At 35.7% G+C, this 16,854-nt stretch overlaps 2 protein-coding genes across 10 annotated transcripts; one reads left to right on the top strand and one right to left on the bottom strand.

Moving 5' to 3' along the window:
• Window positions 1-1,833: 1,833 nt before the first annotated feature.
• Window positions 1,834-11,420, bottom strand: LOC124175490 (endoplasmic reticulum metallopeptidase 1-like). Of its 9 annotated transcripts, XM_046555873.1 has the most exons (16): window positions 9,499-9,902; window positions 9,014-9,184; window positions 8,261-8,804; window positions 7,250-7,377; window positions 7,032-7,163; window positions 6,833-6,953; window positions 6,211-6,519; window positions 5,422-5,651; window positions 5,031-5,211; window positions 4,665-4,849; window positions 4,289-4,444; window positions 4,013-4,218; window positions 3,820-3,932; window positions 3,549-3,724; window positions 3,280-3,446; window positions 1,834-2,768 (listed from the first exon to the last, which is right to left on the bottom strand). In XM_046555873.1, exons 2-15 carry the CDS (start codon window positions 9,014-9,016, stop codon window positions 3,282-3,284), a joined length of 2,649 nt encoding a protein of 882 aa, XP_046411829.1. In that variant the 5' UTR covers window positions 9,017-9,184; window positions 9,499-9,902; the 3' UTR covers window positions 1,834-2,768; window positions 3,280-3,281. The 9 variants fall into 9 exon arrangements, with proteins under 9 accessions (XP_046411829.1, XP_046411798.1, XP_046411810.1 ...); XM_046555842.1 differs by lacking the exon at window positions 9,499-9,902 and adding an exon at window positions 11,389-11,420 and having other exon boundaries at window positions 1,834-3,446; XM_046555854.1 differs by lacking the exon at window positions 9,499-9,902 and adding an exon at window positions 11,393-11,417 and having other exon boundaries at window positions 1,834-3,446.
• A 792-nt stretch (window positions 11,421-12,212) lies between these two features.
• On the top strand, window positions 12,213-16,317 carry LOC124175534 (trimeric intracellular cation channel type 1B.1). The gene is made up of 7 exons (XM_046555896.1): window positions 12,213-12,496; window positions 15,039-15,195; window positions 15,328-15,423; window positions 15,505-15,593; window positions 15,698-15,785; window positions 15,899-16,019; window positions 16,155-16,317. Exons 1-7 carry the CDS (start codon window positions 12,376-12,378, stop codon window positions 16,308-16,310), a joined length of 828 nt encoding a protein of 275 aa, XP_046411852.1. The 5' UTR covers window positions 12,213-12,375; the 3' UTR covers window positions 16,311-16,317.
• Window positions 16,318-16,854: the final 537 nt, after the last annotated feature.

The raw sequence follows: 16,854 nt of genomic DNA, 5'->3' as shown, positions 1-16,854 counted from the left end.
TACATTGCTACATATAACATAGGCATGTAGAAGTTCTTTTGCACTGCAAATAAGCGTGCCTCTATAAATTAAAAAGAAAAAAAAAATCGTTGTCTGTACTTGATCTCGACGTAAGTATGTGAATCTGAACTAAAGTAGAGTATAAAACGATAAATAATATATCACACGTATGGTGGATCATGAACCATTGAGTGAGGTAGAACGAAAATTAAATATGCATAAAAAAAAAGTAACGCAACGTAAATTAAAACCCTGTTTCATAAACAATACCAATGATTATTACTAAGAGTAAACTTGTAAATGATTTGAATTGACGGATTGTTTTTATATTTAACAAGATATGATAAACCCCGTAACATACTATATAGTAGCTACCGCAGCTACATAGGTAAGGAGGGAAATGGCGTACCTATTATGTCTACAGGTAAGAGAATAAGAGACAAAAATGCAAATAAGAAGCGAAAGCATTTAAACGGAAAGATGTGAATATATATTATATTCTATACCCATGAAAAAATTTGATGGACGTAACCCGAACAAAATTCTTTTCTGGACTGCAGAAATTGCAGTAACAAGAAGGATTTTTTTTTAAACAATTAACAACAATCTTCGAAAGCCTACTCCCAGAATTGTATTATAAGTATAACAACAAATCGATTAGAATTACTATAGAAAATTATTATAATTACTTTATTTTCATCGATTATTTTCCTCTTTTAGAAAGATTAATTTTTATTAATTGTATTACTTAAAGGCGTTAAGCGGCGAGTTTCGTATGGATGATAAAATATTCTTTAGTCGTACTTTTGACTATACAATATATTATGCTTTATATCAAGGTACTATAATATAAATAACTCTCATATAATGATAATCAGTTGATATTTATACGCAATTCGATAAGTCGCGTCCTTGTTGTGAAATTTATGCTGGTAACTGGTCTAACAATAAGTACTGCAGTACGCAAATTACGTGTTTCTACGACTAAAAGGCATCCAACGTATAAATATTATTCGTCTAATTCAAACTACCATTATTATTATTATTATTATTGTTATTGTTATTATCGTCATCATTGTTATTGTATAATTATTGTTTCTAAAATTTTTTAAATCTATCAACAGTATTATCGTTGCTACGAAAATCTTTTTGAAAAGTCGAACCAGTTCGAGATATAATTTAAGATTTCAAATCTCAGTTAATTCAGCAACCGTTTATATATTGTGAATATTTCTATTTATAATTTTATTGAATATGACTTAGAAAATTAATTCAATAACAATAACCGCTTTAAATACGTTTGATGAATTCGATAGATTCCATCATTGTTTCGTCCAATAAGCCTTTTGAGAGCGTGATAGATGATTGTTAGGATTTCATTTTTTGCAAATTTCTCGTTTGAAAGATATATCTATTACATGTTATATATATTAGAGTGTATAAAAAAAACCGACTATTTTTTTTTTTTTTTTGGAGAACATTGAAAAATCTTCCGAGTGTCCCTCAAAAATGACCTCGGTAAAATATGAGCTCTTAATATTGATATTTAGAGGTGGCGATTCTCAATTTTCTATTTCCCATTTAAATAACATAGAAAAAAATTTTTTAAAATTTAGAATTTTATTGATCGAAAATGAATCAGTGTGAAGATATAAACAAAACATATTCTTGTAGGAAATTTGACACTCTACAAAAAAGATCCGAATAAAGATTTGCGTAAGGTAAGTCGTTTCGGAGTTATCAGGCCTCAAACATCGAACCGTTTGAAATAATGATATTATTAATTTATAAATGCTACAAAACTGACCCGGAAGACTTTTCAATGTTCTTCGAAAAAAAAAAAAAAAATAGTCGGTTTTTTTGAAACACTTTAATATATATGGCATAGATTTTTTCGAAAATTTTTGTCGAGACCGTTTTCTTACTATCACTTTTATGAATGAACATTACATGTCAGAGCAGCATCGAATGCACTGGAATCATCAGTACATATTAGTTAATCATTATTTTACTTAATCGTATAAAATTGGCATTATATAAATTGTCAAATGACAATTTTAGATATTATATTCATGATATTTTGGCTTTTGTTGATATGCTCTAGGCTTTCGAGTTTCAGAATAACGTTATCTTGTTATCTTTTTAAGAGAAATTGCTCAGTTTACATGCGTGCCGAAGTGTACGCGGCTGCACCTGGCAACAAGTTTTATGTGTTATTTTATCATTTTTGTATATTTAGCCTATAATTTATCTAATGGCACTTTATCGTTAATCTTATTTTACGTTACTTATCATCTAAAACAGAAAAAATAATCAAAGAAATTCGAAACAAGGGAGTAACCATGACAGAAACCCACAACATGTGTCACATGTGATTTGAATCGTTTCTCGAACAAATTCTGTTAGTTATTATTAGTCATATATTGTTTTTTTGGTCTAACCATTGCAAGCCTATGATTGCTGAAATTGCTTTGTATAGACCTTTTAATAATTATACTAACAATGGTGAATCTTCTCCACCTTTAAAAAATCATCCGTTACCAACTACTTAACATATGTCTACACTATGTGTATGTGTATATATATATAATATTTGTACATTATGTATTTCTCGTCCGTTCTCTTCTTCCTCATTAAAGCCTGTATATAGTACCATATTGGAAATCAGGTAGCCTGGTAGGCTGCTACTACGACTTTTGCTTATTATGAAGCAGATTTCTCACGTATCTTTCGCGATTAGGAGAGCGCGAGATTTTCGTATGCTTAAGCTGAAACATCACGTGATAATAGCTAATACAAGGTGCCGATTACTGGCTGCGGATGAGACAAAAGAACGTCATGAATAAATATATTCGTAGGTGTATGAATTTGTGCTATGCTTAATTATAAGCATACGATAATCTAAACCTAAAAAGTTTACTTAGGTACAATACTTATATATCCAATACCTGTATATTGCATACGAATTAAAAATGATTGTATTTGAAAAAGAAAAAAAAACTAAGTACCAGAGTGAGAATTCGTCTACCTAATTTATTTGCAATAGGAATTTTGTATGCATACTGCTATAATTCGAATACGTCTTAGTCCTGTTGTAAGGCGTTTTCGGTTCCTATAGTAGCAGTAGTCTGCCAATTTCTTTAACATGTAATTTACTGCAGTAATACATGGGTTGTATAGAAAAAAAAAGGGTCTTTTGATTGCGTTATAAAATAGTTTTAAACAGAATTAGAATCGAGCCCATGTCATCACAACATAGTAATCATAATCCCAGCTCACCGCTAATATATCCAAGAGGTGTAAGTAGCAGTCCAAGGAATAACTGCGGTCCAAGACGGAAATTGAGATAGGAAAGTCTTGAACCTTAAAGATTTTTGATTTTCACCGTGCAGAAAGTGGCCTGCTAATGCAATGCTCAATGAAGGCCCTTTATGACCATGCGGTATCTGGAGAGAAAGTCATACGCGAGTTTTTAGACATTATTACAACACCTATTCAACGAGGAATGTCATTTAATTTATGCAATCGACACAAGTCTATCAACTCACTTCTAAATCGACGCTGAAACTGTAAGGGTCGCAGTCAGCTGCGCAAGCATAATAAATAAAGTAAGTATGTCTATTATTCCAAAGAGGTCCTTCCAGAGGCGGATCGTCCAACACACTCCATTTTATCAGACGCACACCTTCGTACGGTGATAAGATGATGCCAATATGATCAGGACCTGAAATTTGAAAACCAAGATTAATAACGACCATTTCCTGGCTACTATTTTAACTGATACTTGAGCAAAGCATCAATTACAAAATCAGAAATTACCTGTAACATTGAATCTGAAACTAATGATGTTTCCTTTGGTTATCTTCGAAATTCTTTCCAACCTGGTGGGTATTTTTATCAACGGCGCAGGACCTGGAATCCAGCTCGTTTTCCTAGTGTATAAATTGAAGGAATCTGTCAGGAAATCGTTGAGACCTAATTCGTTTCAGCTTATACCAAAGCTCACTTTTACCATAAAAACGTTGTGACAGGCATCAGGTACGGTAATCCACAGTATAACTCTTCTTCGCAATCTCTTAGCGTCGAACCTGCAGTGGCTACTTCTGGTACAATGGTTTCCACGTTGTGTGGGCTGTTCATATCCAAATCTACCAACCAATATCCAGTACCAGAATGCCGAACCGTACCGTTTTCGTTGAAGTATTGTCTGTGCGTGTGCTGTGGTAATAAATATTTTATAATTTCCATTTCAACCGAGTATTTCAATCGATACCAACGGCATACTTACTGCAATCATGAATCGGGCCGGTGCTGGAGCAAGCGGATCACCGCTGTACGGAAAGCCTAACGGTGTCAAAATCAGTATACTAACCGCTATTAAGAATATCCCAATCATAATGCTGATTAATCTGCCCGCATTTTTCACCACGATTACTATGGGTAGCTGAAAATATGATATGGTTCTGCTAAAACGTTTGCTTTCCAGTACAAAGTGCAAGATTAAACACTACAAGGAGCGTGAGAGCAGATGATTTAATACAGGTATGAACACAAAGTATATACGTGCAGAAATACAGTTTATATGATTTCTATTTGCCGTTTTCGACTAAACCGTATAATCAAGTGTGCAATTTTTATGGGGTATGAATAATTTTTGAACGTACAGTGAAACTCAGAAGGAGACAAAATATAAACGATATCATATTCGCAATAACGATTTCGGCGTTAATACCAGCACCAGATCGACCCATTATTGGAATAAAAAGGTAGAGCGCGCCTAGTGTCAAGTAAAACGACTGTATGTAAGGCAAACTAATCACACCCATGTGGTACAGCAACCATTTCCCATCTACAATAAGAAAAAAGTACGGTGAATTAGTTTGAGTGTCGGCGTGAAGTCAAATACTTATAGGATTCTAGGTGCTCTTAATGCATTCACATTTTGTTACTAATGGCATAAAATACCTTCTATTTCGACTAGGTAAATTCTACGCGACAAGAAGCTTTCAATTTCAATATTAACTGCTCACCTCTCCATCTCTTGAAAAATTTCTCTCTTATTATATTTCCTATAGAAGGAAATATCACCCAATGTAAGGGTATAAATCCAGATCTGAGTCGTAGTATAACACAGGTAGACAAAACTGTAATCCATAGTAAGTTATACGCATCGAAATACAAGTAATAAAGCGTCCATGGAGTGATATTTTCCTGAAAATACCAATTACGAATCTTGACTTCTCCGTCACTGATATAATCTTCATTTAATGACTAAACAAATACAGTTAATTGATAATCTAGATACTGCACAGCTCTGCATGCAGATCGGTTTGAATTTGCTGAATCATTGAAAGGGCCTGATAAAAATCTAAATGGGTGTTTTCAATGGCATTATTAATTAGTCCCGTTTGTGACACGTACCTTTTTTTGATGATTAGAAACAGCTAAAAAAAATGCCATGGATGAGAATATGGTCGGACAAATGTACAGAAAAAATAACCATGCTGGTCTGGCATACCAGCTCATAACTTTTCCAAGATGAGTCAGAAAGACCGCCACGATTGTTACAGAGATCATTGAGAATATATAGGAACCAATCACAGCTGACACAGACAGTGCCAATTGCTTAATGTAGACCGAATGCCTCAGATCTGGAATAGAGACAGTTTCGTACAAAATTGAGTAAATTACCGAGGTGGCCATAAAAAATTTCAATTAAACATTTTTGACTCTTCCACGTTTTCTAGTACCAAGAATAAACTGTCTTCCTGACCATTTTACAGCAAGTGGATTGCATTTACGAAATTGAAGAAATTTGGCTAAGATCTCAAATTTTCAAATCAATAGGCAATCTTTAGATTTCAACTGTTTTTATGTTCTAATACAATAGTGTGAGAATAATCAAAAGTAGCGAGATTAAGGAAATACAGTGAATTGAAAATCATTTGAGATCAATTTTTCAGGCTTATCATTAATTACCCCCTTATTTATTAGGTTTATTTGTCCGTAAAAGAAATTTCCCGACTTGAGTAAAAATGCCCTGATATTTCCCTGACTTTTCCACGTTTTCCACGTTTCCAGAATTTATGACCACCCTGTAATTGTTGAGTATACGGAACTATTAAAACTCCATCAAAATTTCACATCAAGTGATTGGGTAGAACATTTAATGTGGTAATTTCATTAATTGTTTTTTAATTTTTTTCTCACCTAATTTACGAGCAGTTTCCATGTTGAGGAAAATGGAGTAAAGTCCCGTCAAAATAACAGCGATATTAATAGTACTTGCTAGATACTCAGGCCATCTAACTACAAATGCACCCAAGAAATCGAAGAACACTAGACTTCCTTTTTGATGATTCATTACTATGTCAGAAAGATAGTGACCAGCCGTTATTCCACGTACTAATGCCAAGATGTTGTCTCCGGTTCTTTGCAGGGAACCTAGTGGCACTTGATCTACGTTATCAAACCTTGTATGATAGACATACCCATTTGTTGACCATGCAAAATCAAGACCTGTTGAAGGGAAACATCGGAGTTACATGTAGAGCTGAAATACTGATATGAATCAAATACATCGGCTTGATCAATAGACTTTTATATTACCCAGTTCCGTAAATTTTTTCAGAAGACGAAACATAGCGAATGTTCAAAAAAAATTTTATTCGTATTTTCAGCAAATTAACTCTTGGCAATAAGTACTTTATTATTTTCAGAAAGCGGGGAAAAATTTATATTTATGAAAGTTTCAGAACTACTTGGTTTGAGATAGACAAGTTTCTGGCAAAGAAATGTTACAAGAGATATTTTGCAGTATTTGATTTCATACCAGAAACTTTTCCAAAGTCTCGAAATATCCGGAAATCCGTATCTCCAGGGATGACTCCGCTCTGAAATATTTCTTGTGCTAATGATGAAGCGTATGGGTATGGGACAGACTCAGAGTAAACCTGCAAAACATACCAACTGTGTAAAAAAGATGCATGATAATTGGTTTTCGGTTGTTCAATTATATGTTCAATTCTTACTTCCAAAATCCAAGGATTGTCAGGACCAGCTTGAAACAATAATTCACGTCCGCCTGCTCCACAGGCTTCTAAATTTATGAAAGACTTTACTTCACTCGCCCATTTGTGCTGCGTTATAAAACCATGCGATGCCTGAAATTATAATATGAGTTGAAAATATTTATGTGACCAATGTGTATCCTGTATGTGCCGAAATGGAATGAAGCCTTTGAACAAACCTGCATCAAATTTTCTTCAGCTCCGTTAAATAGAAATATAATATTGTGCTTCAATATCTTTGGACTTTGAGCTATTATTCTCAGCATCTCCAACATTACGGCACATCCAGCGCCGTCATCTGAACCACCTATACAGTTTATACAGCTATGAATTAATTGTTGAAAAAATTATCAAAATTGTGATATAAACTTTTTATATCTTGGGTCAAATTGTAATTTTTCAGTGCAATTTATTCTATTTATGCATTGCTAGTAATAGCTGAGTAGAAAGAATAATTTGATATTTCTGATGAACCAAATTTCTTGTAAAACCAAAGTTCAAATTTGAAAGGTCAAATTGATCAAGTGCTCATTTAAAAGTAGAGTAATTCGGCTGATCGCCTTTAACCGAGGTCGGCTGCAGAGAAGGAAATATTAACGATCATAAAATCAGGCCTTGAACAATGATTGAAGTTATTTTTTATTACCATTCAACTCTCGACGCAAGAATGAGATTTTTACGACACGAACACACCACATACTAATAAATATTGAATATCCTACATGAGACCTTCCACATATTTTTCCATTGAGAGAAAGGGACAAGTAAAACCAAAGTTTGAAAAGTAACTCCATAGATAGTTAAAAAAAATTTTCAATTCACAGATTCAAATTTAAATTCAGATTTGAATTAAAACACTGATTCAAAATGACCATAGAAAATAATATTTTCTTGACTTTCCTAAAGTTTCCGCATGTCCAAGTCTTATGGCTACTCTGATTATTCACCATTGTTTTATTCGGCGATAAAAAGAAATATGGTTCGCGTTCTCATAACTTTCTGATATATAGAAGATTTATCAAGTAAGCAAGTCCAAAAAGCAATGTTTAGTGATCCTTAGCAAGAAAACAAATTCAAATAATTGTACAATTGAAGAAATAATACTCCTTTATTCCACGCAAACTCACACATAATATTCTCAATAGTTTTTTAAAATTTGAAATTCATCAAATATCTCATTAAAAACTCACCAGGGCTCTCGGGAAACGTATCAAAATGACAGTTAACCAACAAGCTGTGTTTCGAGTTGATTCTCGACCCAACTTTAACAATAACATTTTGAACATTTCTATAAACATTGGTCATCCCATCCAGGAAAGTTAATGGAAATGCACCGCTGTGTTTAGTGATGTCAATTTGAATTTCATGACTGTTATGAGCATCTTTGACAATGTTTTGAATTTCAGTCTTCAAAAAATTAACAGCCATGACCTCATTCTCATAGCTACCAGTTATCCGAGGGCCAATTTTAGTCAATTTGACTAAATTGTTTCTTGCTCTCTCGGCGACAAACTTTTCAGGATAAAGGCCCTCGGTGTCGGTCAACAACGGCTCTGGCAATTTCTTTTCCAAAACAATCACTGTCAAGGACACTGCCAAAAGGCATAACAGCAGGTACAACAAATGGTGTGTTTCATTCAGCGTCTCAAACGTCCTCGATTGCCTTTTCTTCGAGTAAAATACTTCATCTGATATTTCTTTTGATGAATGAACGCGAAGTCTGACTCCATCGTTCTGAAAATGAATTGTTACTCCAGGCATTCTTTGACAACGAAAGAAAATTTATTAAAAATTAGCGAATCAGTAGAAACTTAAATAATTTGACTTTAATATTTTTAAACTTCTCTGCATGCATTTATGCATTTTCGTATAGCCAGAGATTATGAATGACTCGCGATTATTTTTTGCTGACGTTAAACGACTTATGAATAAACATCACTTACCATGGTCACTGAATATGAGAAGCAATAATGTAAGAGCTCAACAGCGTCGTGAAATATTGCTGACAAAGATTATCGGACGTTGCGTTTTTGGTGTGCAGTGTCTAGAATTTCGACAAATTTCTAATGAGCTGTCAAACTCTTCTTAATCATAACGTTCCATCCACAGAGCACCTAGACGTCAAATAAGAAATCGTCTATATGAAAAAGAAAAATCAAAACCACAGCTTATCAGGCTATCTCGCATATGTATTTATATCGCATAAAAGATAAGTTAATCGCTCGATTTGTAATACCGCATGTGCAATAAGAGAACGTGAGAGACCCGCGTGCAAAATGCGCGGGTGGTATAATAACGCTATTCGAGGAAACAAGTTTTTTGTTAAGAACGACTCGATCGATCATCATAAATATTTCAATTTTCCCTTCACAATCACGATTCGTGTTGATTACGTACATATGTGCATTATACAGTACGTTATACCAACCAGGAGAACCGCTTGTTAACAATTTCGATTGTGAGATTATTTGGCGAGAGACAAGCGACGAACCAGCGACGTGTTACAGATTATCACAGTGTGCGTACAGTAGTTTGTAGAAAAATTTATCTACCGATAAACTATTAATAGATATGTAACCTTCTTTTCTTTATTACATTTATAGACACACGAACAAGCCGCTCGCTCGATTAACACCGAACTGCAGGTCTGTGCAACCTGCTCGATAAATGACATAACATTATCTACGACTCGGCGCGAAGGCAGCGGCGCGGCGACTGCGGTGCTCATGCAGTCATTCGATGCAGGATTCCCCTGCAGTACGGATGATGCGTGGACTGCGCAGACGATGTGTAACTACCTAAGTACCAAGCACGGACTTATGGAAGGAGCCATTTCCTGCGGGAATGCGGCGCACGGCAGGTCTGGAAACTCGCTCAAAATTTCAATGGTGGGGGTGTTCTCTTATTGAAGCACCGGCCGTTCCGCCTAGTGACTACGAGTGTCGCTGCTATCGAGGGATTCAGGCTACGTGTGCGAGACGGAAACAGGTTTCAAAACACACTGTTTCCATCTCTTTCGCATAGTCTGAATCCCTCTACCGTAGCGACACTCGTGGTCACTAGGCGAAACGGCCGGTGCTTCAATAAGAGGACATACCCCCACCATCAGAGTTTCCAGACCTGCATGTAAGACCCTGATGCGGCGAAAGACGGAAGGGGAATCAGAGCCGTCAGCCATCTTGATGAGCTAAATAGATATACGTATACCACGGACCACGGAGGCACACGGATATGTACGCACGTGCGGTTGTTCGTTATTATTGTATAGGTTAGTTCGGAAGGTAGCCGATCACGGACTGAGAATTCGGAATAATACATGTCTTTTTGTGTAGCGCCTAACTGCAAAAACAGATCTTTCTCAAAATCACAAAAACAATGCGAGGTCGAAGTAGGGAATAAGGCTACATTTCACCTGTAAGTATAAGTAACGATTATGGAACTGTAAATAATGTGAATGCTGTGATGCCAAGTAATGTATTTGTATCTATATTCATTCAAGTTTTCCGAAAAATATTGAGAGGTGTAGGATATGGCTTGATACGATAGGGTTGACGAACACAAGTGTGATAAAGTATGCTCGTTTATGTTCATGTCATTTTTCAGCGGAATCATTCGATAGAACATTTGCCTTCAAAGTTAGGCTGAAAGATGATGCTATTCCAAATGTGAGTTCAATTTATAGTTTTTGAACTCAAATATATTTCAGCATGTGAATGTAAATCATTTATTTATGTAGGTTCACGAATTATTCAACGCGATGTTTTCTGATCATTCTGTCGTTGTATTATCTTTTTTTTTGTTTTTTTTTGTTTTTTCTTCGTACACCTCTATACTCAGTATTATTCTGGTTCTATGTCAAGTGCTACGCACCTCTATAGAATGTACGCCGGAATTAAAATTGGATTGAAAAAAATGTGCTTACCCGCACAGTTTCTTATACAAAAAGAATTGAAGCTGTGTTGGTACATACCTATACAGTTCAAGGAAATAGTTTATCGCACCGATCTGTCCAAAAAACTAATACTACCTAAAGTGAATCGTTTAAACGTGGCGTCCGAAAACTTAGCTCATCAATATGGCCGACGTGCTACCACATGTACTCTCCCCAAGGCGCAAACCCCTCGCCACAAGCCTAGCTTACGCTCCATAAGTCCATGGTACCAAGCCGGCTGGGCTACATCCATTCACGAGTTGAAGTTACGTGTAGACGATAAAAAAAAATTTATCGCTCCACTTCGCGCTATGTTCGATATCGGCTGTTAAAGCAATCTTCTACGTTAAAATTCTCCGATTCAATCTTGCGCGCAGTTGTACATACCTACCAAGAGAATATCTTGAAAGTTAACACTCGGTCACCGCCGACTCGGCACCACTCACGTTCTTCGTCTGTTATTCGCAGGCTGGCCATCCGATATTTAATTTCAAACTGCGAAAGGTCGAAAATCGAAAAAAGTCCTTAAAGCTTATCACATTAGGTGTGATCACCCATAAAAATTCAAATTATTATTCATGGACGATTTGACAGGAAATGCCCCATACATTCAATGAAAACATAATCGTCGTCGTCGTCGATGCAATCATTTTTCGGCCTTTCGCAGTTTAGAATTAAATATGGGATGGCCAGCCTGCGAAAAACAGACGAAGAACGTGAGTGGTGCCGAGTCGGCAGTGACCGAGTGTTAACTTTCAAGGATATTCTCTTGGTATAGGTATATACACAGATTAAATTGTATGAATAAGAATCGTACAGTAACATCATTTGGAGGGAGAAGCGCGCAGAGGTTGAATAAATCAAATAAAGAGCGGGACCAGTAGTTGATGAAAATTTAACCGACGGTGGCGCAGTCTGTGAGAAAGCGGCGGAAACGAACTTCAGGGCTGAGTTCAGAAATCTTACCTGAGTGAACTCGGCACTGATATATACTGTCTCTGTCTAACACGTGAGATTAAACAAAGACACAACGATACTCAAGTCACTCGAGTAAGGTTTATGAACTCAGCCCAGGCCGTATCCTCTGGCAGACGACGAGCAGACAACTGCGAAGATGAAAATTCGATCGATGGTAGCGCCACCTGTGAGTAGACGATGGAAAGCGAACTTCACTCGGTATCCTCTAGCAGACGACGAGCAGACAACTAGCAGACGGCGTAGTGGCAGCGTAGCAGACAGCGCGCGGGCGCTCGGGTGTTTTTTTGATAAGAGGCTTATTTTTTTTTTCTCATCACAAGTTTTTTCGCGTAATTTTCAAGATTTAATAAAAAAGAAATATTCATCCACCGGGAGTAGAGATAAAAACACGAAATCATGGATCCCGAAGCTTTCCTAGACATGGCCAATCAGGTCATTAAATTAAAAATGTTCCCGTACTTTGACATTGCACACTGTGTATTGTGCGCGTTGCATGTCAGGGAAGACCTAGGACCCGGTAAGCCTACCTATTCTATATTTAAAGCCCTCAGCTCCTATCTCGAGATCTCATCTGATGTATGTATGTGCTGTACGTATGTAAGATATATACGTACCTGCGATACTTGTATTCATTTGGACCCTCCGTGGTCGTTGACCTGCACATTATAATCACGAGGATCGTATTCTTGTTCGGAAATAAAAAATTGCTGAATTCTACGCGAAGAAAAATGTCTTGAAAAATTGCCGATTTTCTCCAAGCTTAACGCTTCTCATCATCGTTGTGTGGACTCTCTTTTTTTCTCTCCTATCTCTCTCTCTCGCTGTATTCCCGTTTGAATGTATTTTTATTTCCTAAATACGTACGTTGCGGTTGGCACTCGCTATCTATATGTACTTTATAATGTAAGTAAATACATACATTAAACGGATATTCTTGCTTTAGATAAAATTCGACACACCTTTTTACGATTATGCATTGTTACTTTCCTTTCAGTAAAACAAACTGCATTGTTCCTTTCCTTTTTCTCTTTTTCGATTAAAGATCTATCTTTCGTCGTTTCTTTTTCTTTTTTTCTTTTCGTTCTTTTATCATTTGATATTATTGTTACTGAACACAAGTTTGATTACCGATCATGCTATATAGATTATTATATTCCTTAGTCAATTTTAATTATTTCCTCATAGATTAAATTGCGCAGATATCAGTTGAGATTTATGTATGCTCTTGCACTTACCCAATGCTTTAGAATGGTTCATTTGGATGTGAAAATAGATAAATAATGTGGTACGACAGTTAGAGCTTAACTCTGTAATTTTAGATTAGCTGAATTCTATTAAAAGAAGGATATCGGAGACCTTGAAACTGTTACTACAACTTCTGGGTGTGGAAAGGGGTCGATTCTTTGTAAGTCTGGAAGCAACAGAAATAATTGAAACCAAGAATCAAAGTATAGGGAATGAAATTGTCAGTACTTGCGTTATTATACAAGTAATCATTTACTGTCATGATTGAATCGGTATCTTGTCAAGTTTAGTTAACGAGCTAAATCCCATTGCTAGATGTATCAGATTTAAAGGTGAAATGACCGTCTGTAATGTACGTTAGATGCTTTTTTTGAAACTCGAAAACTGGCGAGAGGGAGGATTCACATACGTCTGGCACGTGTTCACACATGTTCAGTTTGGGCAACTCTTGGCAGCTAAAATCACAATTAATATTAACGTATCCCAATGTTAACCGAGAGAACCTAGCTGTTCTATTTTTGTATGGAATGTAGGAGACTCTAAGCCACCCGAAATGTGGCACTGAATGATTAGAGTCACCCAAAAACTAATAACAAACAATAAAACTTAAATATCCTTTCGAATTTCATTTCGTCACTCCTACGGAGGCTTCAAAGAAATCGCCAAATTTTCTAGTTCTATCAATTTTCCTTATACCAAAATAGTTTGCAGTCGGTAAAATCTTACAGTTGGATCGGAATGTCTGTGTAAATATACCGTTCACGTTTTATTGCATCCAAAGTTTGCTTAAAAGAACAAATATTCCCACCGCGAGTTGGAAAGTATTGTGCGATGTAGCGTGAATGGCATTGATTAGTTGAGAAACCTCAGAATCTATTCAACCAGATAAATAACAATGATTCTTGGAAGGTCAAAGGAAATTGACACGGCTAATGTTCTTTCGTTAGATTACAAAAAACAAGTTCATTTAATGTGTAAGTGGACAAATTGATAAGTAATTTTTCACTCGAGTATTTTGTGCTACGGCAAAATTAATTTCAAGTTCATACATTTTTACATCATGAAGTTTTACTCGAACATATAAATTCAGCTATCACACAAAGCTAGTCAGCCAACTTCACGAGTATTCAATCAATACCTGTCCCTATCTGAGCCAGCCTGGACGGTATTAATATTGGTGATATTGATTCAGACAGTAATGATTGAATAAAGACTGGTAGATATACCAGTTATCTATCAGTCTTACCTGAATGTCCGAATGGCAAACTGGATAGCTAGTCCAGTTCAGAAAGTAAGATTGCAAAACTTTGGTTCCAGTTAGGTGAAAATATATTTAATGGATTGATAAGAATTTCGTGACAATCCATCATTCGATAGCACACAGATAGCATAATTACAAATTTAGGTAGATAAGAAGTCTGGCAAGCAGCTTGCGATTCATATGAATCCTTTTATACCTCACTCCACTTTAAAATTCGATTACCTACAGAAATTCTTTACCAGATCAGTTAGACGTGCAGCATGTGTTTGTAACTAAATGCATTGATACGTTTAAAGAACCAGGGACAACCACGTTTGTAAGGATTCTGTTTGACCGACTTGATATGTTGCACTCGGTAGAATTACAAAACCATACATACATGTTGTACTTGAAGATTTTCTACACTTTAGAATTTCTCTGCTAGCATAATTTTAAAATCACAAATACCACGAAAATATTTTGAAGAAAATTAACTTCGCTCTGCGTTATCGAATAATGGCAACAGAAATCAAATATATTGTACACAATCGTCGTTCGATCCTCATTTTTACAGGAGCGCAAGCATTTTCAAGGAAACATCCGCTATCATGCTGGCTGTCGACGATGCTGGTTGTTTTTGCTGGTGGCATGTTGTGCAATGGTTTACTTGGAGAGCCAGTTCTTGCCCCCCTCAAAAACACCCCACAATTAGTAGTCGCCACCGTCGTCTGGTAACTCGCTCTAATCCCATAATATTCATTTCTCATTAATGTCCCACTTTCCAAAAGTTTTCACATGGTTATCTCTAGAAACCTGAATTGTAATCAATTTATCGTTATTGAAAGTAATTAATTCTTTATTAGGTATGTAATATTTTACACACCATTTGATGTTGGGTATAAAGTAGCGAAATTCCTGCCAGTAAAAATAATATGCTCAGCTATGAAGGAAATATACAGGTAAATAAAAATAGAAACTCTATTCTTATCGATGTATTATAACATTCGAACATAATGTTGACAATTTATATTACTCCATAGGTGTAAAAAAGTCTATGACGGTGTCACACATGCAGGGAAACTATATCCAAATGCTTATCTTATAATGATTCTCATTGGAACACTAAAAGGTACGCCTTAAAAGATTTCTTGTGCATGTTATTAGAACATTAAATTCTTTAATATCAGAAAACTTGATTGAAACGTATTAATATATGTATAAATTCGAAACTAGGTAACGGCGCTGGATTCACTAAATTGTTTGAGCGACTTATTCGTGGTGTTTGGACACCAACGGCTATGGAATTCATGCAGCCTAGTTTGTGAGTTTATGACCTCTTAATTTATCTCAAAATCTTCCGATGTATGCTACTATAAAATTCGGAATGTAAATAGTTTACACTCTAACCCTAATACTTTTCTCCTACTTTATCAGCCCGACAAAAGCATCTATGGTTGCCTCGATCATATTTGTGCTTGATAAGAAAACTGACATAATTTCTGCACCCCATGCTCTTGTTTACTTCGGCATTGTGATCTTCTTCGTTTACTTCAAGGTACGCAGCAAACACTTTTTATATTTGTGGAAATATATTTAGACAATTTTTGAATTCAATCGTTTGTAATTTTAAGTTACGCCAGCATTGTTTTGTTCACCTGCATTATTTTTATGTTTCTGTCTCTGTTAACAGCTGTCTTCTATTCTACTCGGTATCCATGATCCCTTTGTTCCTTTTGAAAACCTGTTTTGCGCTCTTTTCATGGGAGGAATCTGGGACTCGTTGGCAAAATTACTTGGACGAGGCCAAACAAAAGATGAAAAGACAGACTCCAAGAAAACCAATTGAAGTTAATGTAAGTTCAGTGAATCATTTTATTTTTTTAGCTAATGTGTTATGTAGTGAAATGTGATTTTATTCTGTTTCGTTTAGACATTTGTGACTGAAGATAAATACGGGTATCGTTTACAACAACTAAGTGAAACTTTGTGTTTCTATTTTTCAGAATCACAACAAAAAAATGCAACTGACTTGTTATTTATTGACATAAAGAAGATTAAACGGACCCAGGGAGTAATAGAAACGCAAGCTAGTCAAATAACTCGATTCCTAAAAGATGACATATGATGAATTGTCAAACCAAAAGTACAACCAATTGTTTATTACACTAACACCGTAGCGGGAACCGAAGTTCAAGCGTCGATACCTAGGTGTGTGAAGTATTACGTAAAATGTAAACGCATCGCCAATTGATCAAGAAGCAAAAATCCACCACTCGTATACAAAAAAAAAAAAATCATTTTTCAATTACCGTTAAATATCACGACCAAATTTTTATGTATTAAAATCATACTGTTGTTCATCATTTATCACACCATAAAATTGTACAAAT

Source organism: Neodiprion fabricii, chromosome 1 (assembly GCF_021155785.1).
Source record: "Neodiprion fabricii isolate iyNeoFabr1 chromosome 1, iyNeoFabr1.1, whole genome shotgun sequence".
Classification (NCBI taxonomy): domain Eukaryota; kingdom Metazoa; phylum Arthropoda; class Insecta; order Hymenoptera; family Diprionidae; genus Neodiprion; species Neodiprion fabricii.
The sequence above is the reverse complement of the archived record's forward strand: the minus strand, read 5'-3'. Positions and strand labels throughout refer to the sequence as shown.

Bases quoted from the DNA above. Each gene is read 5' to 3' on its own strand.
- LOC124175490 (XM_046555842.1), bottom strand. The intron at 5,652-6,210 runs GTGAGAAAAAAA...TCTCTATTCCAG, and splicing joins GGAAACTGCTCGTAAATTAG to ATCTGAGGCATTCGGTCTAC. The intron at 3,725-3,819 runs GTAATTTCTGAT...TTCAAATTTCAG, and splicing joins TTTCAGATTCAATGTTACAG to GTCCTGATCATATTGGCATC.
- LOC124175534 (XM_046555896.1), top strand. From the start codon at position 12,376: ATGGATCCCGAAGCTTTCCTAGACATGGCCAATCAGGTCATTAAATTA. The intron at 15,786-15,898 runs GTGAGTTTATGA...CTACTTTATCAG, and splicing joins GAATTCATGCAGCCTAGTTT to CCCGACAAAAGCATCTATGG. The intron at 16,020-16,154 runs GTACGCAGCAAA...CTCTGTTAACAG, and splicing joins TCTTCTTCGTTTACTTCAAG to CTGTCTTCTATTCTACTCGG.